Source organism: Centropristis striata, chromosome 20 (genome assembly GCF_030273125.1).
Source record: "Centropristis striata isolate RG_2023a ecotype Rhode Island chromosome 20, C.striata_1.0, whole genome shotgun sequence".
NCBI lineage: Eukaryota > Metazoa > Chordata > Actinopteri > Perciformes > Serranidae > Centropristis > Centropristis striata.
This window is the reverse complement of record NC_081536.1, coordinates 12,252,002-12,279,695: the sequence shown is the minus strand read 5'-3', so window position 1 is coordinate 12,279,695 and position 27,694 is coordinate 12,252,002. Positions and strand designations below refer to the sequence as shown.

Below are 27,694 nucleotides of genomic sequence, written 5' to 3'. Positions count from 1 at the left end.
TTTCACAATAGTTTTTAATTAAAGAGAGAGGTATTACATTGTTCTCAGTTATTGGTTACATAGTGGCTGGTACAGTGACAAGAGATTAATTTAGCATAAATAAGCAGTTGTGCAATTAAGGGTTATTACATTTCACAATGCTGTTGCATAAGCACTTGCTTTGACTTTACTGTACAAGATGCATTTTTCACAGATGAATGCAAAATGTGCTTTTGTTTGTTCTTTCCAAGAATAAGTATTTTTCAAGATCGGAGGGAGAAAACATATCAACATGAACTTGCACATAACACCTATCGCTGGGAACCAACCGACCAGCATTGATGAGATGATGTTGCATACACAGCACGGAGGCTGATGGCTCTGCGTAGCCATCCACATGGCAAAGGTACAGTACTGCATGTGTCTTACCGACATGCTCCAAACAGTTTGGAAGATGTGATCAGGTAAGAGATTGACATTCAGATCTCTCCTCCTAGTGGAGAGTATTGCTTTGTTACATTCCACATTTTGATCAAGTCATTCAGCCAAACTCCAGGCTCAGACTTCTGTACTTTAAAAGTCTGCATGCAATAAGAGAGCTGGTGTGTGTATGTTTGTGTGTGTGTGTGCGTGTGTGTGTTATAGCAGCTAAAAGAAGAAAGCTTACAAGCAGTTACATCCAAAGGTTGAGGTTCAAACCAGCAGCTATAAATCATCTTTGATCTGTGACTTGGAGATGCAGCTTCATTGCTTTGTACATCATATACATCTAAAGTGGCAAAATGGAAAGTTTGTAAACCTCATATTTTTTGCATTTTTGGCTGAGTTTGTATTAAAATAGCTATGGAATACAGATAAAGGATGTGATTACATAACAAATTACACCTAACAGCCCCAAAATGAATGAATTTAAACCACTTTTGTACATTTTACAAAAAATCTCAATATTTAGTGTTAATACTTTGTCCAAATTTTAGTAAAAGGTTGATTTGAAAATTTATGAATTCATCCAAAAATTTGTTATGTTGAATCATTCTTTATCTGTATCAGGGTGTGCAAGTTGTGTTGATGTGTAGTAAGACTTTCGTTGTGACAGTGTTTTGTATAAAATGGGCCCACAAAGAAAAAAAGATTGACAGGCGGTGTGCAAACTTTACGTCGTTTCTAAGTTACACTTGAACTAAAAGGTGAGATGTAATCCTCCTCCGGTTTGGATCAACCAAACGTCCACAGACCACAAACAGACTGAAAGCTGCACATTCAATCTAACCATCACCGGGTGCTCTCAAATCAGTTTCTTGCTCTCTGTCCCCAACTGCTTGTGACAAGTAGCTCGGGGTCAGTGTGGAGCAATCGGTGTGAGTCATTCCAAGGCACTTGATTCTTTTCATTTCCGTAGATGATGAACTGAAAAATCAATAGTGTTCTTTTGCTAATGCCCTTTTCTCCAGGGTACAAATGCACTTAATGAAATGATAACACAATGCTTAATCAGATGCTACTCATCAACAGATATTCCCTTTGGTATGATGATCGTATGTTCACTTGTGCACTTTGATGACAGATAAAAGAAGTGAATATTATCAGATTTTAAAGTCCATGCAATATGACAGTTACAAATAAATGCAAATTAAAGGACAATGGAGAGAAATAAATGAGATACATTCAAATAGTGACACAAAGTTTAAAAAAGATGCTAGAGTCAGAAGGCAAATCACTAAGCCCAAAAAGGCAAAACAACCTCGGTGATCTAAATTAAATTGACATTATCACAGCACCGAGAGCACATACCAGAACAAAAACATTACAGTTGAAGTCTAAAACAACAGGCCTCCTCAACACAAAGTATCAAAACAGAGAAGTACAGATTTCTTATTATCGCTAACTAAACTAACTACAGCCAAAGAAAAAAGTATCAGCAGTCTATGCCGTGATAGACGTGGTTACTCATACGCAGTCTGTGCTTTACAGGTCGGTGAACTGGAGGTGGAAACATTCAAACTACTTTGTGGTCTCGGGGACTTTCCGGTTGCCATTGGTTGCCGTGAAGCTGTAAAATGCCCTGTAAAACCTCCAGCCAGACTTTGTAGCAGAAGAAGTACTGTTCCTGAAATGAGAGACACAAAGGGCACGTCTAGCTTTTGGGAATGATCTTTTTTTTAAAGCTTGATCTTTGAACTTTGATCTGCCCTGTTGTTGGTACTGACCTTGGTTTGAATCATCCCATGCCGCTGAAGTCTCATCTCTTTTACGACGTCAGTTACATTAATCTGGAAATGGAGACAGAAAGATGTAAATTAATCCCTCTGATAACTTGACATATTTCGGATTGGATCAAAGTGTTGGACAACCTTCTGGATATTTCCAACCCTAGAACCAGGCTTTGACTCACAGGCAAATCGTTCTCAATGAGGCTGAGGATAACGTCAGTGCAGATGAGAACTCCTGTGCGTCCGATGCCCGCGCTGCAGTGCACAGTGACTGGTCCCTTGTGGTGCACCGCCCTCAGGTAGCGGATGAAGCGAACCAGCTGCTCAGAGCTCTTGGGCACTCCGTGGTCAGGCCAGTGTGTGAACTTCAGGTGACGGACAAAATGTGTCTCGCCAGTCTGGAATAACAACACATTAATTGATTTCAGTTTAGAGTAAACCATGATATTGACAGGAAGACATGTATTCCTAACAATTCCCTTACCTCTGTCTCCACCATGCGGATGATCTTGATGTGGAAATACTCCAGGTACTGTTGGTTCTCCAGGTGGAGCTGGTACCTGCCGGTGTCCAGAGGCATGTCCAGCTTCTCTGGCCAGTACTTGTGACATTTAATCCGTCCCCGTTCTATTTCCTGGGTCATCATGGCAATAACGTCGGATTTGTTCTCCCAGATCATCTGCCAGAAGGCCGGCACTGTGGAAGGGAGAGGACCCTGACAGGAGATGTAGAAGAACTCTTCCTCGCCAACTTGCATGCGGATGTAACTGGCGTTGATGTACTCCTGGTTGTCTCCAATGGCAACACGGGTTTCATCATCTAAGTGGGGGAAAAAGGGGGAATACACCATAAATGCTGAGTGTGTTTTTGGAGTGTGAGCATGCATCACTGCATGAATTCATACTTCAAATAAACAAATTTCACCTCCAGCAGCATCCTTACACAAATTCCTTAGGTTTTCTTGTTAAATCCATTCATTTCTTGATCACAAACAACAAACACTGCTACCTTGTTGTTTTGCCAAAAGCATGCAGTCTAAGTGTACAGTAAATAAAGCAGAGTAAACAGCTCTGAGGTCTGGAGTCGGGCTCAACAAACCAGCGCTGTGAAAAAGTTTGTTGGTGATGAGAGAGGTGATAGACCGAAGGCAGTTAGGAATGTTCTCTGGGTTGTTCCCCCACCTCCTGTTTGTGAGGTCAAAAGAGCCACAGACGGGAAACCAGGCCTTCAAAATAAAATAGTTAAAGGCTTCGAGCAATGGATCTACATGACCCTTCTCTCTGGACCTTTTGCACAAACAGCAGTTGTAACAGGCTGCAAGCAACAAGAGGTTTGGTAAGATATTCCACTGGGGTCACCATCCTTTTTTATCTCTCTCATTTATTTCAGCTCTGACCTTTTCACCCCAACACACTGAGGGCTAGAGGGGAAAACACTTCTGTATGTGTTTTTTTGCATTTTATTATCATATATATTATATCTTCAATTGACAGAGGAAAACTTTTTGAATAATAATTTAACTACTTTGGCAAAACTTCTCAAACACAATACATTTTGTATTTATTGTGTCTGTGTTTTCCAGCTTTTTCACATTCTTCATTATCATCAGTGTGACCACAAGTATTGCATGCTAGAAGGATGTTTTCCTTTCATCATCTATTTACCCCTTTAAAATCAAATTAATTATACAGCTTGTAATATTAATTTCTCCTGGTGCCGCTTCATTTATTAAAAATATAAATCTGAGATAATTACAAGGTTGGTAACAAATGGCATCGTCTTCATCATCACATACTTGGCTGACTCCAAGGAGATTATAAGTGCGGCTCCAGTGAAATATTGATACTAATGTAGGAAATGATTTGTTGCGCAGACAAGTGTTGTAAACAAACATCTCCACTCCCTTCAGTAAAGACCTTACAGTCAGCTAAAACTGAGCGCCTAAGAAAAGTGCTAACAAACAGGCTCTCCTATAAATGCCAAGTGTGTGAGTATCCAGCTTTTACAAGCTTCAGCTCCCCAATAAAAAAAATCCAATAGGGGAACATAAAATGAAGCGCAGGGGTTTGAACAAATGGAGAAAGTAAAAGTATAGATTCTGCCAGAAGAAAGTAAAACAGAAGTCCTCTGTCAGACTTACAGGGCAGGATGTCTCTGTAGCGGTTCTTGTCTCTGTTCTCGGGGGCTTTTCCCACCAGACAGTTGTCAGAGGGCTTCAGGTGCTCCAGAGCCTGAAATTAACAACATGAGCACAATAATAAAAAGAACATGAAATCACTAAAAATAGTGCAGCCAGATAATATTCCATGATAATAGCCTAAAACTGCTAAATGTATTTTTTTGTGCTTCGAGTCCAGATTGGTAAATACATTAACTAATACACTAATATGTCCATGACACACACACACACACCATGAACTCTTTGACCAGTTCCTGCTGGTCCAGTTGATGCTGCAGAATCTGGATGAGAGCTTTGACCCTGGAGCCTGAGTACTGGCTGGTCTTGGAGGGGCTAATGAGAGCTAAACTGGCCAGTTCCTCCTCTGACACTATGGGTGGGCCTGAGGAAACAGAAGAGGAAAAGAGGAGGACAAGAGTTGCAAATATGTCTCAGCACATATAGAACTTTCACTGACACTTCAGCAAAAGAGTAGAGGAACAGACACCTGTTTGAGTTGAGGTCATTTCCCGACTGGTGCCGTCAAAGACATCATCTTCTTCTTCACTGCTCCAGCCGTCTGACTGGGTTTTCCGGATGTCTTTGCAGGACCGGTCCAAAAGTTTGGTCACAATTTGTTTCCTGGGGGAGTCAGGGGGCAGGGGTGAGACCAGACCATTTTTACTCTTCGGTAGGAGGGGATGAAATCATGCAAGGCTGAGCTTCCTTTCCCTGCGACCTTTCCACCTAAAATACAGTATAGACAAAAGGCTAAAATGTCTTTATACTTCTGCCATACTTCTTGTTTTGGGGCTACAGAGGATAGAACTATACACTTCCTAACTATTACGCTGCTTTGTGTCTCGTTGGGATTGACAGCCCATAAGTAACCGCATTTATCCCAGGGTGATGTTTTATTTATTGCTCTCTGATGCCTCCTTGTGGCTCACAGTGGAACTCCAGGAGACCAAAATAGAAACAGGAGCAAAAGAGGAGATGGAGATGGAGAAGGGGGGAGGAAATTAGTAGACAATCAAAAAGGAGAATATCTTGGGAAGTTACTACCTGTCAGAAGCTCCATGCAACATGTCAGTGACATTGAGGGACGGGCAACAAGCTTGATGAGAAGGGGTGCTGTTACAGCTCTCCTGTTCCACAGACAAGCAGCCAGACAGACAGACAGAGGGCCAAGATGTTAATAGTAGATGTTAGTAAAGAAGTTAGGAGGGGTGTGATTTTAGATAAACAGACATTTTCATCAGAATTACTACACTATTAATGTACGTGTGCATGCATGCTGTTACCTGTGCAATTTCAGGGTCATCTGTTATGACAGTCAGTCGGCGTGGTGGAGGAGGTGGTGAGGAAACGACCACATCAGCTTCACTGACCACAGGGTCTGAAGTCGCCTCTGAGACTGATAATAGGACACATTTGTCCAGAGTATTTTTTACATAGTTAAAATGACAAGTATTCAGTCTGTCTTTTAAGTATTAGGATGACATTTTCCTGCCTGCTGTGGAATTAATATTTTTTCTTTCTTTTTTTATTTGTATTGTTTTGTGATTACACACACTAAGGCAAGTCTAGATATTCATAGTAGCATTTTCTCCTAGTCAGAATTGTATTCTCACAAGTCAGAAAGGTAAAGAGATCTACAACAATGTCACATGTGGATATCCGTGATTTAATTTTTACTAGTTAAAATGTATTTTTGGATATTCCAAATCACATTTTGGATATCTGAAATTAAAAATTAAATTAGTAACAATTGGATTGTACATATCTAAACTGGGACATTTTCCTTGGATATCTGAACTTAATAGCCCAAAAAACATAGAGGGCAACAGTGACATTATTTGTGCTTGGAGGAAAGATATTGATGTCTGAAAGTGGATTGAATTACTGATTATTATTATTATTATTATTATTAATTATTGAAGATATCTACAATTCATATCCAGCCTAGTTATTACATTTAAAAACAGCTTGCTATACACACATCAATCTTTATTTCAGCACTATTATCCATCTAAAAAATCCTGATAAGAAGAGAGACAGAGAGATAGTACCTGGGGGGTGCTCAACTGGCTTCTTCAGCATGACGTCAGGTGAGGGACAGGTATCCGGGCTGGACACAGGAGCCGGCTGCTCGGCTAAAATAGCTTCGGTCTGAGCGGACATGTTGGGCGGTGTAGGTGACTCGTGGTAGGTCAGGGGCAGGATGTCTCTGCAGATGGTGAGCTGCACACTGCCCTCAGCTTTACGCAGGATATCCACCACTTTACTGTGGCTCAACCCGGACACAATCACACCGTTCACCTAGAAAACACACAGTGAGGATCAGGGTTTTCCCCAGTACTACTGGGGTGATAAAACAGTCAAGGTGTATGATGGGTAGTTACCTCTAATAGAATATCTCCCACTCTCAGCCGACCGTCCTGCTCCGCTACTCCTCCAGAGCAGATTTCTTTCACTCTGAGCATGCTGCCATTGGTTCCCCCGATCAGGGCAAAGCCGAGGCCGCCTCCTTCTGGTTTTGTGAACTCTACTTGCATGATGCAACTCTAAAGGGACCAGAGGAGAAAAGGAGGGGATAGAAAATGATCATTCGAATGAAGGTGTCAATTCCTTCCTCTCTATTTACAGGATCACATTATGTTCTGCAGAAAAATGCCTTTCTATTGTTATTACATGATTCCGGTATAAAGAAAGCCCAACCGACAGACACACATGCAGACAGTGACCCCCCAGCAGAGAATGCATTCGCAGATTGACACACAGTAGACTCATGTTACAGTGTGTGTTTCAGCAGACTGTTAGAAAAGATGCGCAGTTAAAGTAAAAGAATAGATAGACATAGAGCCAACAAAAATGAAAGAATGAGCTGTTGAAACTTACATCGTGCTCTTGTGTGAGAGAGAGACATCTGAAATTCCCAGAAGTCCGACACACAGCTTCAACTGAAAAAAGAGAGGTAACAATGAATCAGCAGCCAGAGCAGACAAAACAAGTCCAGTTACTGCATGAAAGTTATGCATTTAATTAATATAAGTGAAGACATTTAGAGGTAAATAAAGGCAAGCGTGTGGAGTTTGGACTGAAGCTAACATTGCAACTTTCCTTCTGTACCAACGTTCATCCATGCGACAGTTCAGCCAATGAAATTTCCTTAACAGACACACAGAAAAAAACAACACACACCAACCTCCCACCTCTTCGGCCATTTTGAAAGAGAGGTGTTGATGGGTACGTCTTTGCTATGACAGGTGAACAAGGCTGGTCTTTTCAGACTGACCCTCGCCACTGTCCCTTACCGCTGCATGCGCCGTCACCAAGCAACTGAACTACCTGTCCTGTAGACCACTGGCTGCATGGCACTGTGTTGGTGTGTGTGTGTGTGTGTGTGTGTGTGTGTGATAGCTACAGCCCTGCAGTCCAATACACCAGTGGAGGGCCTGAGGCTTGCTAATTATTAATCCTGCTGTGAGAGCCCAGGATCTGTCTGTCACCATTCAGATCACACACACACACACACACACACACACACACAGGATGACACACACGCACACACACACAGCTGCAACTATCTTTCAGCACAGAGCTCCGGCTTCATGCAGACAAAGGAGCAACAAGCAAAAGGGTGAAAGGGAACCAGTTATGGTGCTTATAGAACATGTTTGGAAGAGAAAAAACTCACCATCTTCTGTAGGAGACTCTTTTTCTGGAGAGACGGGTTCTTCGAAACGAGCAAAGAACTTCCTGTCCTTTTTCCAGTCAAACAGACCTACAAAAGAAAAACATATAGAATTTGCACAACCACAGACTGTACAAGTAGAAAGTATTTTGCACTACAGGTCCTAAATCTAAAAAAATGTATGGTAATAAATGTCTTCCCACATCTCTTTCTGGTAATGATTGAACTTAAATTATCATTGTTCAGTTGAGCACAAACATATCTGGTTTCTAGGTAATCTATCAGTGCATATAACAACCAAACAATCCTGTTTATGTGCCTTTGGGTTAACTCAAGCGGGTGAAACCATCCCCATAAATCTTCTTACCGTTCCACTTCGCCTTGGGGGTCACTGGCTGGTCTTCTCTGTGACGGACACAAACAGAAGAGTCACTCATAGAAACATAAACAAACCTGTTTCTATAGATCTCCATTCTGCGAGGGCACATACCTGATGACTTTCAGCTTAACTTTACGAGGGGCAAGCTCACAGGCTTTGACTGCATCCTCCAGGGTCATTCCTAGGGTGCACCTGCCGCAGATGTAGAGGATCTTGTCATTGGGTTGGACGCTGCCCTCCTCGCTGGCTGGGGAGCCCGGCACCACCTGCAGACAGTAGATGCCCTGCCATTTGCTGCCAATGCCTCCTGTCAGCTTTATACCTGGAGAGAGCACAGACATGTATATTAGATACAATCAAATAATGATGGTGACGTGCATGTGTATTGAAAATGTGTGAGAATCTGTACCCAGCTGTCCCGAAGGTGTCTTGTAGAGGACTATATCAGGCAGGCTGTCACAAGATGGTGCAACCACCAGGTTGGTAACAGCCCTCCCCAGAGTCATACTCAGTCTTCGAGGGGATGACCTGAGAATGGTCATGGCAACATCATCTGCCACACTGGTAACATCATGCCCATTTACCTGGAAACAAATGACAACTTGTAAACTTGACCAACACGTACAAAAACAATTAATGTACGGATGTGTGTTTTTGTGCTTACTGTTATGAGCCTGTCTCCCGCTCTGAGTCGTCCGTCTGCTTTGGCTGGATTGTCCAGTATTTCTTGTATGTAGTAGCAGTTGTCCAGCTTGCTCCGAGTGATGGTGAAACCAAAGCTTCCGCTCCTGGACTTGGTCAGAACTACCGTCAGTTCAAACTCTTTAACCAATCCCTGATGGGAAAGAAACAATGACAATGAAGGTATTTAATACAGCTCTGGGAGTTGACATAACGCATTAATCGAAATCAAAACAACGCCATATTGGCAGGAAATTACTGCATTTGAAACCACTGAATAGAGTGTTAGAAATGACCTGTGGAGAGTAGTAATACACCTCTGTTGCATCTAACCTGCCACAAATCTCAATAGAAGATTAGATTAAATGGGATTCCTAAAGATCCTAAAAGACGGCAAAATAGTTTAAAGTTCACGCTACTGTTGTAAAATGAGCTAGAAACAAGCAAAAGCCAAGAACACAACTTGCCTTTCTTCGACTCTCTTCTTCCTCCTCATCCTCTAATTCTTCATAATCATCATCCTTGTATTCCCTTTCTTTCTTCTCTGGTTCTTCCCTGAGCTGGGTGTGGCTCTGGGCAGGAGAGGGCAGTAAAGTGGGCGGCAGCGTTGGAGCAGGTGGACTCGAACAAGGAGGCACAGAGGGGGCGACCTGCGCTGTGATGGGTGTCAGTGGAGCAGGAGGCTGAGGTGGGTGCACTATAAGCCTACTGTTTTTGGCGATGGCTTTGTAGTGACTTGGAAGAAGCCCCTGCTGGATCAGATGGTGCTTGGATTTCGGTGGCTGGGTTGTGAGTGGTTGGGATGGGTGGGCCAGCGGGCAAGTGGTTGGGGTGTCGGATGAGAGGCTGAGGGGCGAGGTGGTGGTGGGGACGTGAGGGCCGAGGTTTGGATTCTGAGAGCTGAAACTCGAGGAGCTGTTGGAGGTTTGAGAGTGGAGGCCTGCAAGGTTGGTGGCTGGAGTGTGAGTGACCAGACTGGAGGAACGGCTGTGAGGAGGCTCCAGTGTGGAGCTGATCGTCAGGTACTCTTCATCTGCCATGATAGTTAGTCCATTTCCCATCAGGCAGTAGGTCACACTTCCATCTGCTTCCTCTCTGATGCCACTGCAGATAAACACACAGTACATACAGCACGTAGTGGACATAATGTATTACTTCTCTCAAAACTCAGAAGTTTCCCTCGAACGTTTCCATCCTAGTCCTGATTCATCACTTCATAAACACCTTTTTACAATGTCTAAATGAATCAATTGATTATGATCAAACACTTAAAATGTCTAAAATGAAATGGAGGATACTACAAACTTTAAACACAGCTGACATCACAAAGATGACCACCAATAAGAGACACAAAACCACAGAGAGATGCTCAGCTATAAACAGCTAAATAAAGTTTGTAGGTCTTGCTCCTATGTAGGAAAGGTTTTTGGGCATGTCTGTGCCCAGAGGCCCATTGTCTCATAATCATCCCATTATTTTCTCTGTGGTACTAAATTGTACTACTGTAGTGCTAAACATTGGACTGAGCATTGGAGACTTTGATAATTCTGCTGAGTAGTTCAAGAAGTTTTTATCAGCAGTTCTCAAATAAAATCCTTTTCTGCAGCAATGACTTTAATATGTGGAGGCTCTACTCCCTGTAAAACATTTTCATTTGCCATGTCATGCTTCAAGGGAAATGTTAATTGATAGAAAAACAAATATGGCACAGTTTTAATGTGTGTCTACATCTGATACATTACCTGGTATATTCGTAGTTGGAACCAGTCTTAGGACAGACATCCATAAGCATCACAGTTGAGCTTGTTGTTGTTGTTGCAACCTCCTCCCCTCCCTCGGTCTTCCTCTTTGCTTCTGCTTCCTGTTGTTCCTGTGGTTTCCCAGTGGTTTGTGGGGATTCTGCTGCTGCTGGTGGAGAGCCACAGGCAGGTGAGGCAGGTGAGGTGGGTGAGGCTGGTGAGGCAGGTGAGGCGGGGGATACAGGGGAGGCAGGCGAGACTGGTGACGGAGGTGAAGTAGGTGAGGTGGGCGACGGAGGTGAGCGAGGACGTGATGGAGGAGTCTGGGTGGCCTTTGCTTCACCCGCACGCCTCTCCTGGGTCTCAGCAGGTGCTTGAACTGCAGGAGGATCTGGGCTTCTCTCTCTTCTCTCTCTCTCTCTTGTGTTTTTCAGATCTTCCTCAAGGGTTGGGGTCGTCTTTAGGGCTGATATTTTAACATCATAATTAAAGTGGCTGTAGTCCTCTCCTAGCCGGATGTCCAGAGACCGAGATCGAACCTCACGGAAGAGTGCAGGACTCTACAGAGCCAGAGGTAAGACTGTCCGTCAGGATTTCAGGAACTTACTTGGGTGTTTCTGTTCCTGCACATATGTGTGTGTACTTGTGTGAGCTCACCAGTGTGTTGTCATCTACGTCATATAGCACTCCAGGACCTGGTCTGCAGATCACCAGATGAACTTCAGATGGAGCTCCTCGCAACAGGAACAAAACCCTCTACAACAAAACCACAACAAATGCTATTGCACTTCCTTGGCAGTACACAAAAGATTAGAGTAGATGACACATCAAACACTATGACACAAGCAGCTTTCTATTTACAGCCGCATGAGATTAAAAGATTAGTGCACCAATGACGTGTCCGAGATCTTAAGAAAGGGCAGGGCCACGAGAACTGCTCTTACATTCACAATTATTTACCCCCAAACACTTTTCAGTTTCTAGTCAGCAACTTTTAAACCAGTCTATTGTTTTATAATTTTGACCAAATCCTAAAAAAAATAAAATACATAAATAATACAAAAATTTGATTTAAAAAATAATAAAATAATTCCTTTGTGTAAGCATACTATATTTTACAATTTAAAAAAATGCCCAGTGAAAAATCCTCAATTTCCTTAAATAACTCCATAGTCAACCAAGGAAATTTTAAGTTGTTATGTGTTTTGGAGCTCCATGTGAAGTTTAGTAAAAATAAACTTTTTACTTTTTACTTCACTTGTCCTGGGTGTTTTTTTTACTGGGCAATGTTACAACAATATACACGGTCGCCCATAAAGTTGGAGTAAAATATTTTTTACCTCTTTCTATGAATGTGATTTATTATTGACAGATAAAGTGTTTATATTCTCAAAATATGTATTAATAAATCTCTTCCAAACATATCAAAATGAAAATCAAACCACAATTAATAGAGGATTGCGTCTAGAAAACAAAATTATTCAAATTTTATGAGTGACCTTGTTGCTGTCTTTATGTTTAGGTCAATATCAACTTTCACATTTTAACTATTGTAAATTTATATATCACATGATTAAGTGCACCATCTGCGCCAAATAAAGTGCCCATTCAAATTGCCTTGGACAGCTGAGAATCTCACAATTTTGACACAAGTAAGTGTATAGTATAAAAGGTACCAAAGTTATTTAACATCTTTTAACATCTCTCTTTTGAGTCTTAATGAATGTTGAAATTCACTGGTCGTTTATTTCTTTTATATAGATATGAAATAATTAATATTTAAAAAACAAATCCTACCTGGTAAGAGAGGTCCTTTACATGCTGGTTATTGACGGACAGAATGATGTCTCCCGCTTGCAGCAGACCACTCTCTATCGCTGGCTGACCGGGGAACAGACGTTTGATGCGGACCACGCTGCCACGGTCGGGCCCCGAGCGAAGATGTGAGATGTTAAAGCTGAAGCCGAGGCCAGACAGACTCTTCTTCAGCACCACTTCATGTGTGTTTTCTAGGGATGAGAGGAGATGGGGGGAATCACGGAGCATTAATGAAAGTTGTGTAATCTTTAATCTGTATTTGGGCTGTAATTTGGTACATTGTGATGAAAAACATGTTAATCAATCCTTTAACACAGATATCTTCCGGTGAGATGTATTTTTTTTTTTCCAATGACAAAATTGGAACAAGGAGACAATCCTTTTTTCCATGTTTTGCCTCATATATCTTAAAAAAAAAAAGAAGGCTTTGTCGAGATGAGGAGCTGTCCCTTTAACTAAGCTCAGGCAGTGAACAGGCAGCTTCAAGGTTTCAGTGCATGCTGTCTCAGGGGACTGAGGGAGCGTCAGCCCTGGATGACTCTGACAGCAACCACAATGTAGCTGTCAGATGACGCACAGTCACCTCTGGGCCATGTGTGCAAGCGTGTGTGTGTGTGTGTGTGTGTGTGCGCCTGACACTGTCTATCTTTTCTTTTTTTCTCCTATGTGAGTGTATGTGCCCCTTCCTTTCGCCTCTCACCATCAGTCACAAAGCTGTAGTCCTTGGCTCGACCACTCAAGGTCGTTTCCATGGAGACTTCAGTCCTGAGGGATTGTGTATGTGATGAACTGTGGGCCAACGGGAGGCAGGGTGAGTCAGGTCTGGGCTCCAAGATTACCGTGGGCTCCCTTTCCAACAGCAGGTTCACCACCTATGGAGGACAGATGCGTAAACAAAGCTTTTATATGTTCAGTAGTTTGTGCTTCAACATGCAAGAAATAATGTACAGGGTCACCAGCTCCTGTGCTTTTTTAGGTGCATCTTTGTAATCAGCTTAGAGTGAACAGCAAAAAGCTTCTCTAGATTACTGTAGATAAGGTTGAAAGGAGCATGAGTGCAACTAAATGATACAGGTCTAACAATTGTGCTGCTGCCATTACCAGTTATTTTAATATTGGTCCAAACTAAGGATTCCTAACTGAGGAAATCCCTAAGTTAGGAAGGTTCTGTAATACGTTTTATCAACCACATAACAACCACATAACAATGTATTAAGTGGTGAAAAATGCGCCCTGCCTTATCGACATTAATAAATGCGCCAATTATATATTTGGAATATATATAGCAATCTGAGTTGGACTGTTACGTAAGTGTTACTGTAAGTACTTTAACTTTTGATACTTTAAGTACATTTTGATGTTGATAGTTTTGTACTTTAAGTAAGTTTTGAATGCAGGACTTTTACTTAGTGGAGTAATTCTGCAGTGTGGTATTAGCATTTTTCTTAAGTAAGGGATCTGAATACTTCTTCCACCACTGCTGATGTTAATGCAGTCATGTCAGTAAACAAGAAAGTATATTTGTGTGTAATTTAGTTTCCCTGCATATGTGCATATATATGTGAGTGAGTGAGTGAGTGTGTGTGTGTGTGTGTGTGTGTGTGTGTGTGTGTGTGTGTGTGTGTGTGTGTGTGTGTGTACCTCCCCAGTCCTCTTCAGGCACTCGACAGCTTGGTGGTGAGTCACACCCCTCAGGTTGGACCCATCAACCTCCAGCAGTCTGTCACCTGTCATATGCACAAAAACAAATCTCATCATCATTAGCAACATCAAAACATAAACGGTTTGTGAGTGTGTGTGTGTGTGTGTGTGTGTGTGTGTGTGTGTGTGTGTGTGAGAGTGTGTGTGTGTGTGGTTGATGGGCATGTCAACAAATCTTAAAGTCGTTCCTGCTCACTGAAGCATGAACAAAGCAGACACAGAACAGTGGCCTCAGTGGCACACTCGTATTCATACAGGGTTTAGCTCTTTTGTTTTAAAGAGTCTGGGTATTGTTCTTCATTCTTCTTATTTAATATTTTGTTTCAGAAAGTTGAAGATCAACACCAAACTCACAAAAAGGGTAATACATGTAATGGATGTGACATATATTTCATAATGACGATACAAAGGTAATAGGAAAATGTCATTTAAAATAAAATACAGTGAAAGAAAAACAGCACAGACAAGAGATGCAAATAAATGTCTTTTGTTACTATTTCACCTGTTTAATCAAAAGTTGAGTGAAAATCTGGCATAAAATTAAACTTTTACAGAACCTTTTGTGTTTTTGGCAGCCACCTGATCTCACATCAAAATGACAGATAAAAAGATTACCGATCTGAATGCGCCCGTCCTGCTCTGCAGCACCTCCAAGCACCAGACTCTTGATGTAGATGCCTCCGTATCGCACATTGGTGTTTACTCCTCCCTTTTGGCAGAAGGGAACAGTAATTAGTAAATGTCTCAGGCCTCAAATAACCCGAGAAAGGCAGCTTGACTCATTGTAAAGGAAGTCATGTTAATGTGCACCGTAGCTAATAATCTGGTGTAAATTGTAAAGATAAATGCTGTATAAAAATGGAAAACAATTCACTCACAGCAACACTGATGCCCAGACTGCCATTGCTTTTCTTAAGCTCAATTAAAAACTGCTCTCCACTTCTCAAACTTAAGATAGAGGGAGATCTGGAGCACGGGTCCTGAAAAAGTAAAAGCAAGATGTTTCAGATTGAGAGAGAAATAAGTGAAGAGATAGATGTGTGTTTTAAGGACACTCAGACTTGTATCACATTATTCAGAGCTCTTAATCCATTTAACAATTAACACTGGTTCCACTCTTTCAACAGCGTTGATCTCATGTTGACCACTTTGCTCCCATGGAAACAAAGTCACTTATCTCTAACCTGGGCGTCGTGTATTCGCACAACAGGAATGTGAAGCCTCCTGCTCTGTTTTGGGGTTGCCATGTTGGACAGCGAGATGGCCTCCTCCAGTTCCTCCACGACAGGACGGTAGTCTGTGCCGCTCAGTGTGGTCTGTGAGCCGAAGCTCCTCTCCAATGCCAAACCAAGAGTACTTTGACTCAAGGAACTACGTCTGTCCTGAGACTCTGAGGAAAACGAACATAAAAAGTTGTGTTAAGTGTCACTACTATACAGTGTTTTATGAATATTTGCACGACTATATGAACTCGTCAGACTGTGCCTGCAGAGGAGAAAGCTTTGAGCAGATCTTACGTTTCGGCTGGGACACAATGAGCTCCACCTCATCAGGGCTGCTCTGTAAGATAGCAGCAGCGTCGCTGAATATCACTCCTTCCAAACTAGTCTTGTTTAGGGAGATTAGACGTCCACCTGGAGTAAAAAAATAAATTTAAAAAATCATTACAAAATCTTTGGTATAGGCGCCTCATGCAGCCAGTGGTGGAATGTTACTAAGTAAATTTAAGTTTCATTTTGAGGTACTTGTGCTTTACTTGAGTATTTCCATTTTATGTAACTTTATACTTCTACTTCACTACATTTTGAGGCAAATCTTGTACTTTTTACTCCACTACACTTAGCCAACAGCTTTAGTAACTTTTCACGTCAAGATTTAGCATTAAAAACATAAAAAACATGATCAATTTAAAGTTATTACACATTTTTTTATTAAACCTCAAAACAGTCAACAACATATCAAGTAGTTTAAATGAGGTTTACCTTGAGAAAATGCAAAGACTGCTTACATAAACGCAACACGAATAATAATAGTACAATACCAATAATACATTTGGAATATATATAACAATCTGAGGAAGTCCATTCTGCATAATGAGTACTTTTGCTTTTGATACTTTAAGTACATTTTGATGCTGATACTTTACTACTTTTACTTAAGTAAGTTTTGAATGCAGGACTTTTATTTGTAGTTGAGTAATTTTACAGTGTGGTATAAGTACTTTTATTTTAGTAAGGGATCTGAATACTTTTCCCACCACTGCATGCAGAACAATTTTGTCTCTCGGGTTGGCATGTTATATGTGAAAGAGGTAGTTTGGATTTTTTGAAGAGGGGTTGTATGAAGTACTTTTTCCTGGAAAAAATATTGCTTTTCTCAATGGAGTCTGGTGGCTTTGCAGTGTCTGTACTCCTGTTTCACCCAACTTCACACAATTCAAACAATCCCTTTAAGTTGTAAGCCAGCGCCTTTATTTCCAGCTCTGCTGCTTACCGGGTTTGATTCTTCCATCTTTGTCTGCAGGCCCGTCAGGCACAATGGAAGCAATGAAGATCCCAAGGTCAAGTTTACCTGTATTGTCCTCTCCCACGATCACAAAGCCTGACACAGAACAGAGAGGAAGTGAAGACAAAAGTCTCCTGTTAAACAATCAGATAAGTATGCGGCGCTCTGCACAGTCATTATACATTGACATCACAGCTCAGTCTGCATTAATAAACTCACCAAAGCCCAGTTTGGGATCTTTCTTCAGGGACACACAGACTATCTCTCTCTCTGGTGGGGTCCTGGTTGGTGTATCAACTGCAAAGCACATGTTTGAAATGGGCCATTATGAATACATTTATATACTATACCTGACTTTGGTTTTCAAGGGGCAGGTCTAGCAAAGGGTTAGCTGACACATTTATTCATTCATGTATCATTTTCCCACTAAATCTTTTGTGATTCTTGAAACGGTTCTGTTCAGGATTCCTGAAACCGTGCTATCAAGCAAATGAAATGCATTAGTATTGACCAAAACCATTGCAATCAAGGATGTGTCATCAACAAAGTGCACTGTAGTAGCAGCAAGATGTTGGATCACATTGATTGCCTGCAAGCTTTTGTTCTTGTTATTACAGTCGTGTTTTCATCCAGATAACAAGCATGATCCAGCTATTAATTATAAGCAGATGCAGAAGACTAGAACATGACACGCCCACTTTGGTTTGTATTTCAGGTCAAGGACAATCTGCTATTTTTGAACAAACCACAACAGATCAAGTTCCACGTTGGTGGAAAGGGGTGATGGTGGCCATACACCTTACTGAAGATGCTTAATGTATAATGTTCCTTTAATAGTCGACCCTCTGTATGTGTTCACGATAAAAAAAGATATCTTTACCTCGTATAGAAGAAGAAGTGTCAGAGTCCTGCTTCTGTAGCGAGACACTGGACATCATTCTGGGAATCGTCTCTGCAGTGCTACAACACAAGTGCACAGTTTTATTACATACCTGTTTCCTTCATGTCCACAGAGAACCTGCTTTTTAGAATATAAAAGTTATTATCATCAATGGCTACCTCCAACACTGTCGCTCTTTTGTGAGGTCTCCTGTTTCCCCAAGCTCCTTGTTCATCTCTCTGCTCATCTCCCTCCTCATCTCCCTCTGCTGGCGCAGCCTCGCCTCCAGCTTGGCCGTCAGGTTGTCACAGGACTTGGACAGGGAGTCTGGCTGACCAGGTGTCAAACCTACATGGTTCAACATGCCCTCTGAGCAGGACATCCTCTTCAGGCTCGAGTTACGACCCCGGTACACAGACATGTACTTATCCTCGTTTTCATCTGGAGAAACAGAGGTGTTATTTATTCTTTGTCATTTCTAGCTATAACCTTTGTGAGCGTTATTGTACTATGCATCACGTCAAAAAGAATCAGTTCTACACACCTGGTATCATGGTGTGGTTAAGCTGTCGTGACGACATCTCGCTATGAAACTTGTGCTGTGCTGAGCAGAGGTTCAGGAGGTACTGTGCTATTTTTGAACTTTCTGTTATAAAGCTGTGCTTTTTCCCGCTGGGCCCGCCACACTCTATAATCAGTTTACGTCGCTGAAAGACAGACACAAGTCATCATACGTTTACTTCAAGTTCTGTAACAAAATGAGCTGTATAAAGTGATATCTTATATGGCAAAATCTGCTTGAAATGCTGCTTATTTTTTACCCCAGTCGATATGGTGTCAGTTTCCCTCCAGAGGAAGCGTCTGGTGACAGTGCGGAGGTGGTTCTTCATCTCGTACACAACGATTCCTTTGGCACAGACTCCCAAAACCAACTCTCCAACCACTGGCCTTTTCTCTCTCCCCACACGGTGGAACATAACCCCATACTCTGGTAACTGCTGGGCAATCTGAGTGACACAAATTTGAACATGTATTACCTTTTAATCATTTCAACTTAAAGGAAGTGGAACAGAGTCTTCAAAATGAAAGCAAACTTCTTAATTTAGTGTATTTCAAGGTGAATTCTGTATGAGTGGATGCATTGGTAGTCTGGATACCTTTAGGTACTCTATTTCTGCCTCTTCAGGAAGCATCTGGGCATGACTTGCATGTAGTCTTGGCAACTCTTCCTTGATGTTGGGCAGGGCCAGCTTCTCTAGCATCCTCTTGGACACATAATGCTCCGGCTGGTAGTAATTCTTACCATACAGCTAGAAAGAGGCACAAAAGAACCAAATGCTGCTGTAACACACAACGAGAGACATTAAAAGATGAGTTTTTTTTCTTTCTGTCCTCAGTACCTCTGGCATGTAATCACCAAACTCAGCCTGCAGAGCAAGAGCAGCCAGAAAGAGACCTGTCTCCTCATTGCAGTACAGCCTGTCCTCTAGGAGATCATTGCGGAGCTGTAAGTAGTACTGGTGACGGGTCAGTCTGTGCCTGCGAAACAGAAAAATGAAAAATGGATGAGATTATTACACTATGTATTTTCATACGAAAATTTTATTCATCTTAGTATAACACCAGTGTTCCACTTACAAAATGAAGGACATATCATCAACGAAAAATTTGACTCGAAGAAACACCAAAAAGGATAACATCTGCCCTTTTTTCCAACTGTCAGGCGCAACTTTGGAGATTTTTACTTCATTGTCCAAGAAGAAATATTCATCATCTGCAGAAAAAGAAAGAAAATCCTTTTTTAAGTTCAGACTTCTGAAGTTACTGAAACAACAAATCAGGCATAAGGATTAATTTAATGGGATAATTCAGGATTTTGAAGTGTGGTTGAATGAGGTACAGTTTTAATTGTTACAATGTGATGCATAATCAGTCCCAGGTCTTACCATCTATAAAGGCTAGACCAAAGTAGAAGTGTTCCACCAAGTTTGCGTGAGCCACCACCATGTCAAACACATCTCTTGCTTTGGACTTATTGTCACAGCGAACCACCACGTACTGTCCGTTAGGCAGCACTACAGTCACTTCTCTCTGAGACGAACACGAGCGGCCCTTTCTGGACTGTGGTGGACACGCACAAACACACGGACACACATGCACATAAAAAAAACTGACAGACACTCACATACAGGTACAAATACCGTGCATGCAATTATGCAAACAGAAATAGTTTGCATGCAAGAAAAAACAACAAGCATTTGATATTGATCAAAAACAAGGGAGAGGAAGAGGAATCATATATTTACCACAATAGATCCTGGAAGCTCAAGAACAATTTGTTGTTCATCAGGCATTCTGACGAATTCAGGACCCAAAGCCTGACAAAACAAAAATCACTAAATACTGTATACCAGTATCCATGTGACACAGTGGAAAAGCTGCTTGTAGTACAAATCCACAACATACACTTTAAGTTCACGTTCCACAACATTTCCCGTGCATTTATGTCACTGAACAAACATTTTAAAAAATCCTGTTCTTACCTTAGCTTTCCTCTGGCTCAGGCTGAGCGAGGACTCGCTGAAGGTGATGGAAGGACTGTGAGATCTGCCTGATGTTTTCGGAGAGATGTCGTGATGGGGGCTCCTACCAACCCAACTGCAGTTGCTGTCCCTGTGACGGACCCCACGAGGGATTCTGAGGGGAGAGAGAGAGCCGGGGACGGGCAGATTGTGTAATAGTTGTGCAGACGAGTTGGAAAAGTCAAACTCTGAGACAATGTCATGTCCCCTCAAAGTTCAGACAATGAAGGAATGCAAAAGGAGCAGCGAAATAATTTATTTTTGTTATTTGTTTGTTAATAAGGTAGTTGAAGAGTCTTTTTCTAATAAAAATATTAGTTGCAGTTATAATGCCTATTCTGAAATAAATAAATGAGGAAATAAATATATAAATAAATGTGGATATAAATATATATAAATGAGTATAAGGCTAGCTCAATAAATAAATCCTTTTTAAAAAAAAGGATGTTTCTGACTTTTATATCACAATTCTACATTTATTAACTATAGTTTCCTAATGCCATATTTATGTCTCAGCTTTTTTTAATCTGTTATATGCAATGAATGTACAGGTGCATCTCAATAAATTAGAATATGATGGAAAAGTCCATTTCCAGTAGTTCAAGTCAAATAGCGCCAACCAAGTATTGAGTGCATGTAGATGGACATACTTTTCAGAGGCCAACATTTCCAGATTAAATATACTTTTAAAAATTATTTTGTAATATTTTTTTTGAGACACTGAATTTTAGGTCTTCATTAAAAGTAGGCCATAATCATTATAATTAGAAGAAATTAAATACATTAAGACATGATATGTTTCATTCTCTGTGTAATGTATCTATATAATGTGTTATTTCCACTTTTTGAACTGAATTACTGACATAAATAAACTTTTCTATGATATTCTAATTCATTGAAATGCACCTGTAATTATCTCACAAACAACAACAACAACAACCTATTTATTGGTTTATTAATTAACTATATTGACTCATTTGCATTTATATTTACATTATTTTACGTGTTAATTGCTTCTTTTATTCATTCTGAATTTATTTCTTAAGTATATTTATTCATATATGTATTTATTTAATATTGAATAAATGGCATTCCATATATGTATGTATGCATAGTACAGACCTGTCTAAAGAAGAATGGTACAGCGGTGTGGGAGAGCTTCTTGGTCTTTGTCTCCATGGTCTCTGATGAGGTAAACTCCCTAAAAAAATACAACAAAATAAGCACTGGCATTGTCAAAACAGGCGGGACACACACATGTAGTTCAATGCAAATTTTGCATTAATTAAGTTTATCAGAGTTTGGGGTTTTGTTAAGTAGAAAACAATGTTTTGGACAATAGTTAAGAATTCTTCTTTCAGTACCTGACTTTGAGTCAGAGTCCGTTGAGTATCTTCTCCCTTCAGCACTGCCTTCACTGAAGTCTGAGAGTGGCCCTCTCTTTCCTGTCAACCAGGTAAGAGATGAAAGATGACAGCAAGTCTCTGTGCTCCCAGGAGCCATTGAAATGTTGGGACAGAACTGAGGCTAGCTGAAGGTTTAGCCTGCAAGCAACCACACTGGGTGTCTGATTATTGGCTGTCGCAGGAGCTAATCCTGGACTCGCTTTAGGTTAAGATTTTAATCCTGTTGGCCCGTACGCCCGTCTTGAGTCAAAAGAGCAACGACTGAAGCTACTTTCTATAAGGTCAAATTGATTTATGATGTCACAATTGATAGTAACAGTTAAGTTATAAAAGATATGTTTGTTTGTAAAAAGTCCTTATTCAAGAGAATTACCAGTGTCATTCTTCTGTTCAGGAAGGTTTTTGTCTCTGCTGTCTCCTCTGTTATGTGATCATGGATGGATTACTAAACAGGCCAACTGAGCTAAGGTCCAGGGGATGTAACTGGTATTCACAGTACATCTGGTTTGATAAAACTCAAGTTTAAAAGCATGCACGCTCACCATGAAGCCTCTCTCTGATCATCTGGCTCCTGCCACTCAAAGGGACGTGACTTTCTGGCAGAGAGCCCTGGTCCATCTGGAGGAAAAGAAAAATCACTTTGACAATCATTTCTATTGTTGTGAGGATGCCGATCATGCTTTTGAATTCTCACAGATGCACAATGGCCTGCAGAGAAGCTGAAAAACCAACAGACAGGAGCAAACTGTGGATAGATGTCTGGACTCACTGAATCATGAAAAACCTCCTCCACCAGCTGTCTGATGACTTTGGCAGGCGGCGGCAGGATGGTGGCTTTATGCTGAGATTCACAGGCTTCCAGGATGGAGTTGAGATTGACCCTGCGGTGGGCCAGGTCCTCACACATGCTGAGCAGGAGGCTGTTTAGATGGTCACTCAACTGGACTGGCTGAGAGGTGTGAGAGGTCAAAGTAATTATATTAACTGAGGTGTGAGACTTTGATGGCACTGAATTATAAATGACAGGTTTGAATGAGGGCTTCTCACCTGATTTTGAGGTAGCTGAAAATCAACTGACCAGTAGAGAGTCATACCCAGTGAATACACCAGCATCTGTGTTAATGACAAGACATGTTGACAAATTGCTATAATTACTAACTAACACTAACATATTAAATTTGTTCACTTTTGCATATGCATGTATTTGTGCTGCTCAGCAATGTTTTTCTTTCGTATTTAATATTCAATTAACTATATGTGGGATGTTTGATTTAAAGTGCAGGACTATGTTGACACAAAACATCATGCGGTGAAGCAGGACAGCTATTTATTATATATCTAACAAATTGAAAGGCAATCGAAATAATAGACATAACCATAAAACTATGAAATAAAACTACATTAATGATGCGTTAACTTGTTTCTTCTTTCAAATAGTTTACAGACAGATTGCAATCAACTGAATACACCACCACTCGACCCTCCCTTTCCAAATGTGTCCACTGTTTAGTGTGTGCTTTCTGGGTTAGAAATATGGTGGTGGGCTCAGAGAAAGAAAGCTTTGGCGAGAAAGGATCCATCTTGGAAACATGATGTCATATTAACAAAAGATGGAATCGTCCTTGCCATCAGTAAAGGAGAGGACCTGCTTCCTATGTAGATATGAGTGGCTCATTCTAAGCTATGAAAACATGTTTCTTAGTTTCAGGTTATTATATGCTCATGAAAACATGGACATACCTATTAAAATTATATTCCATTTCTGCCAATTGAGCCCTATACTTTCTACGAACTGCTCTTTCAAGTAAAACGCAACAATGGTTGTTTTTTTGATTGATTTTTTTGATTTCTATAAACGGCAGATGAAACAGCACATGTTACATGTATATGTTGCATATGGGGTGACATTTCTTGCATCTTTCCAACATAAATGCTTATCTATGTGCTGTTGTTATATAAATCAGACATACTATGTTTACTAAAATGAAGCATTTATCAATGTAGAGACAAGCACAAATGTGATGCCTTAACTAAATGTAAAAACTTGACTTAAAACTAACTTGTTTTTTAGGAGCTACTTTAGAGTTTGTGTTATAAATTAGGGCTCTGAAGTGCAGAATTCAGGGCAGCAGTTTCTTTGCTCAGCCACTAGATGGCGTGCTTAAACCTCAGTCGTCCTTCAACTCCTGACATGCTGAGATTTTACACTGGACACACTACACACAAGAAAAAAGGCACATGGGGATATGACAGCTGAGTTTAGAATTCTGGTTAAAAAAAAGGGCCAATCTGAGCTGATACTGTTTTGTGTTTGACAGGTCTGCGATCATCGTTCATGTAAACATCAGGACAGATGAGAGGAGGATGTATGCACTGACCCTCTCCATGGCAGGTTTGGTTGAGCTGGCACGGCCCTGCAGCATCTCTGGAGCAGTGAAGGTGGATACCTCATCTGATAGGCCACAGTTCTTAAATGCTAAGGTACCAGTGGCCGATAGCAGCAAGGAGGTGGGGCTTATGATATTACACATATTGTTCTGGCCTGAAAAAAAAGTAGGAAGTCTATAAAATATATAATGCAGCTGATACATATCTATAAAGTCACAGAGAAACAGAAATGCTGTAAGATATGTTCAAATGTTTATGTTAAATTATCATTGCAATCACATCATGGTATGGTCATAGCATTAAGACGTGGTGTATGTGTAGCTACAATAAGAGGGGGTTATCTAAAAATGCTTTACCCTTATAAGAGACATCCACTAAAGACTCTGCAGTGCCCAGCAGCACGGACCAGACCTCTTCCTCCAGCAGAGGTCCCCCTCGTGCCTCCAGAACTTCAGCTAATGTGACAAATGTGCTGCTCATCCTGCACACATTCCACACACGCACCTGAGGGTGAACGCACAGAGTACACACACACACACACACACACACACACACACACACACACACAAAACTCAATTATTAGAGGCTTTGTTAGAGGTGATATTCTGAAGCTAACTTTTCTGTCTTTTGCTTTGTGCACAAATCAAGCATTAAGTTAAAATTAAGTAACTTGTAATCCTCTAAATTCTTCTCTCATCATCTTCACTACTCATTTGTACTTCATCTCTACATCTATCTGTGAGGGTATTCCTGTTGTCAATGCCTGTCAACAGCATTTTGTCTTCAAACATAGTTATGAGAGTCGGTTCTGAGAAAAAAGACAGTTCTTTGCACTGGACTCTTATTAGATTATCTTACTCCATTAGTCTCACTGCTCTCCTGCTCCCGCTGCCCCTGACGTTACCTAATAGGCTTTCCCCTGACCAGAGGGCAGTTCTGGAGGAAGCAAAGCAGCCGTGTCATGATCCCATGTTAGTTTGTTGTCCCATACTGTGTCGGTATTATCACAACTTTACACAGAATGTGGAGGGAAAAACTGACCTGACCCGATATACAGGAGATTGTTTAACATTAGTCATATTTGTGTGATGAATCAAGACTAGTCACACAGAAGATCAATGTATTTTCTAAAAAAAATAGAAGTTAGTGAATCTGGGCATTTGACCAAAATTTGCCCTCAATGTGGAAGACTGAAACTCAACATATAAAGTTCCATTAGTATCTGTTTCAAAGGGTAAAAATAACTGCAACACATTGATGATTTGAATAAAAAAGTGTGACATGCTGTTTTCATCAGGATTAATGCTTAGCTATGGCTGCGCAAAATACTGACATTATGTTGATATTGTGACATGGGACTCGATACCATGTCTGAATTTTGACATTGTAATATGGCATAAGTGTTGTCTTTTCTTCTATTATTGACTCCACCAATTTAGTCATTATATCGACATTACTGATGATTATTTATCAAAAATCTGAGTAAATATTTGTAGAAGCCCCAATAGTCAACTATACAATATTGGGGCAATGTTAATCTTTGGGTACAACCCCAGTTTCAAAAAAGTTGTCTAAAATGTAAACAAAACAGAATGTGATCATCAGTTAATCTTATGTGACATATATATTAAATTGAAAACAGCACAAAGACAATATATTTAACTAGCTGCTAGTAGCTGCAGGGGTAGACCAAAAAAACAAAAAACTAGAAGATGTTACTTTTCAAATGAAGCCTCATACATACATTTTGGCCTTGCAGTTCTTCTGTTTTGGTTAAAAAATGTTTTGGTCTAATCCTAACCCTTCCTCTAACACTAAACCTACCCACACAGGTTTGTTTCAAAAGGTTAATGTTGAAAACTGAAAAACTTTTGTTTTGTAAATATGAACCCTGAATTCTGAATTTGATACATTCTGTTTTACACAGCATCTTAATTTCTTTGGAATATTTGATTTCTCCATATTGCCTAGCACAAGGTTATCTGTATTTTCACAAACTATTTCAGACACAGAATCTGGTTGTTCCAGGTAAAGATTGTGAAACGAAGCACATGCTTCCAATATTACAAATCAAACCCAATTACTTCAGGCCTGATTATCCTGCACTTAAACTGAACTTATCCTTGGCTTGTGACACTCCGATTGTCAACTGAATACGAGGAAAGATGTAACAGATTATATGTGTGGCTAAAAACACAAATCCAACTTTTGGGTTATGAGGTTGCCTAACAACCCCATTTAAATCAGCAATATGATCATTATATTGATGATGATCCTGGTTTGATGTTATGATGTAGAACAGATTGAAGATAGGAACCCTGCCAGGTGCACCCACCCATCCGCTCTGGAGCAAAACTTTTGCAGCTGTACTCCCTCAAAGTGGCCTATCTACAGGTGTAAAGCTACTGTTGTGAAGACATACGCTGCTGCAGGGACCAACACAGAAACCTGCTTATTGGCTGCTAGTTGTATCGACACTGCTCTCATGTGTTTTCTGGGGGGAAAACATAAAGTAACTGTGCTATGCTGTGCTGTGGATTTACCTAAACACTTGAATATGATGTTTGGCTCGACAAAGTCTGACCTCTTCTGCCCTCTTTCACCATTAACACCGAACTTTCACAACATATTGCAGCATCTTTATTCCCTGAATCACAACCTTTACAACCTGATGTTGAAAGGTGAAATTATAGAAGATCTCTCATGCAAATGCAGCATTTGCTGTCTAGGACCAGCTCTTTCTAGCGTGTTATAATCTGAGAGTATGTCCTGTTTACACACCAGTTGCCAGACTGATTTTCTCCCAGGTGTAAAAAGCGTCTCTATCTCTGTATTCCTTATGTTTGGATTAGAATGCAGAGAGAGGACTGTACTGTATCCTTGAGAATTTGGTACAATGTGTTATACTCCCAATCATTACATTTGGATTTAAATGCACAATGCCATGGTTTTAGTCAAAAACCAGTCTTATCACCCTGTTACATACAAACTATTAAGCAGAAACCCACATGATGCAGACACAGACAGAGGAGAAGCTGTACTAAATCCTTGAGAATTTGGGACAACATGCTTCTTCAGGATCTAGGTCTCTTACAGCCTTCTTTCTCCCTATAGTGACAATACATTTCCAGGTTTATGTAACATGAAAAAGTATGGACGTAAAAGTGCTGTGCTCTGAGTCCAGTTTATGTAGCTACACCAACAGCAGTCTCTAAAAACCAAATTTCACCAGGATGATTTTTGTCGTCACAGGCCTGGATATGAATGCTATACTATGCATTACTCTTAAAGGTAAATCTCATTACAGTCCTGTGACTGTTTAGCCAGGGCTAGTGCCTCAAGTGAATTCTTCTCATCTCAAATCTCATGAATCTCAACATGAAAACACCCACCTCATTTCAGCACTGTCAAACAGCACTACAGGAAGGAGAAGGATGATAAAGAATAGCTGAAACATTACCTGGTAACATATGTAACCTATGTCAGCGGTCTGATCCTTTGTATTATCTTCAGTGCTCCCACCACGGATCCAAAATAATCCTAGTGATCATCGCATTGCTGTTTTGACGTC

At 40.8% G+C, this 27,694-nt stretch overlaps 1 protein-coding gene across 1 annotated transcript; it reads right to left on the bottom strand.

Moving 5' to 3' along the window:
- On the bottom strand, positions 1 to 27,694 carry ptpn20 (protein tyrosine phosphatase non-receptor type 20). Its single transcript, XM_059323802.1, has 47 exons — positions 27,584 to 27,694; positions 24,480 to 24,627; positions 24,114 to 24,277; positions 22,783 to 22,848; positions 22,505 to 22,684; positions 22,278 to 22,353; positions 21,694 to 21,774; positions 21,452 to 21,530; positions 20,291 to 20,444; positions 20,054 to 20,125; positions 19,694 to 19,868; positions 19,386 to 19,521; positions 19,148 to 19,286; positions 18,905 to 19,057; positions 18,569 to 18,754; positions 18,292 to 18,454; positions 17,927 to 18,188; positions 17,748 to 17,827; positions 17,087 to 17,164; positions 16,856 to 16,963; positions 15,880 to 15,996; positions 15,547 to 15,752; positions 15,241 to 15,342; positions 14,978 to 15,071; positions 14,303 to 14,388; positions 13,362 to 13,533; positions 12,641 to 12,852; positions 11,501 to 11,599; positions 10,847 to 11,403; positions 9,572 to 10,208; positions 9,088 to 9,258; positions 8,833 to 9,007; positions 8,535 to 8,745; positions 8,412 to 8,449; positions 8,048 to 8,134; positions 7,249 to 7,310; positions 6,753 to 6,914; positions 6,420 to 6,669; positions 5,652 to 5,764; positions 5,413 to 5,495; positions 4,856 to 4,989; positions 4,602 to 4,750; positions 4,330 to 4,420; positions 2,674 to 3,008; positions 2,372 to 2,587; positions 2,187 to 2,249; positions 1 to 2,086 (listed from the first exon to the last, which is right to left on the bottom strand). Exons 2-47 carry the CDS (start codon positions 24,601 to 24,603, stop codon positions 1,976 to 1,978), a joined length of 7,209 nt encoding a protein of 2,402 aa, XP_059179785.1. The 5' UTR covers positions 24,604 to 24,627; positions 27,584 to 27,694; the 3' UTR covers positions 1 to 1,975.

Excerpts from the sequence above, each read along its gene's own strand:
- ptpn20 (XM_059323802.1), bottom strand. The coding sequence starts at position 24,603 with ATGAGCAGCACATTTGTCACATTAGCTGAAGTTCTGGAGGCACGAGGG. Across the intron at positions 20,445-21,451 it reads TACCATTCTTCTTTAGACAG|AATCCCTCGTGGGGTCCGTC; the intron begins GTCTGTACTATG and ends CTCTCCCCTCAG. Across the intron at positions 11,600-12,640 it reads TAAAGGACCTCTCTTACCAG|AGGGTTTTGTTCCTGTTGCG; the intron begins GTAGGATTTGTT and ends GTTTTGTTGTAG.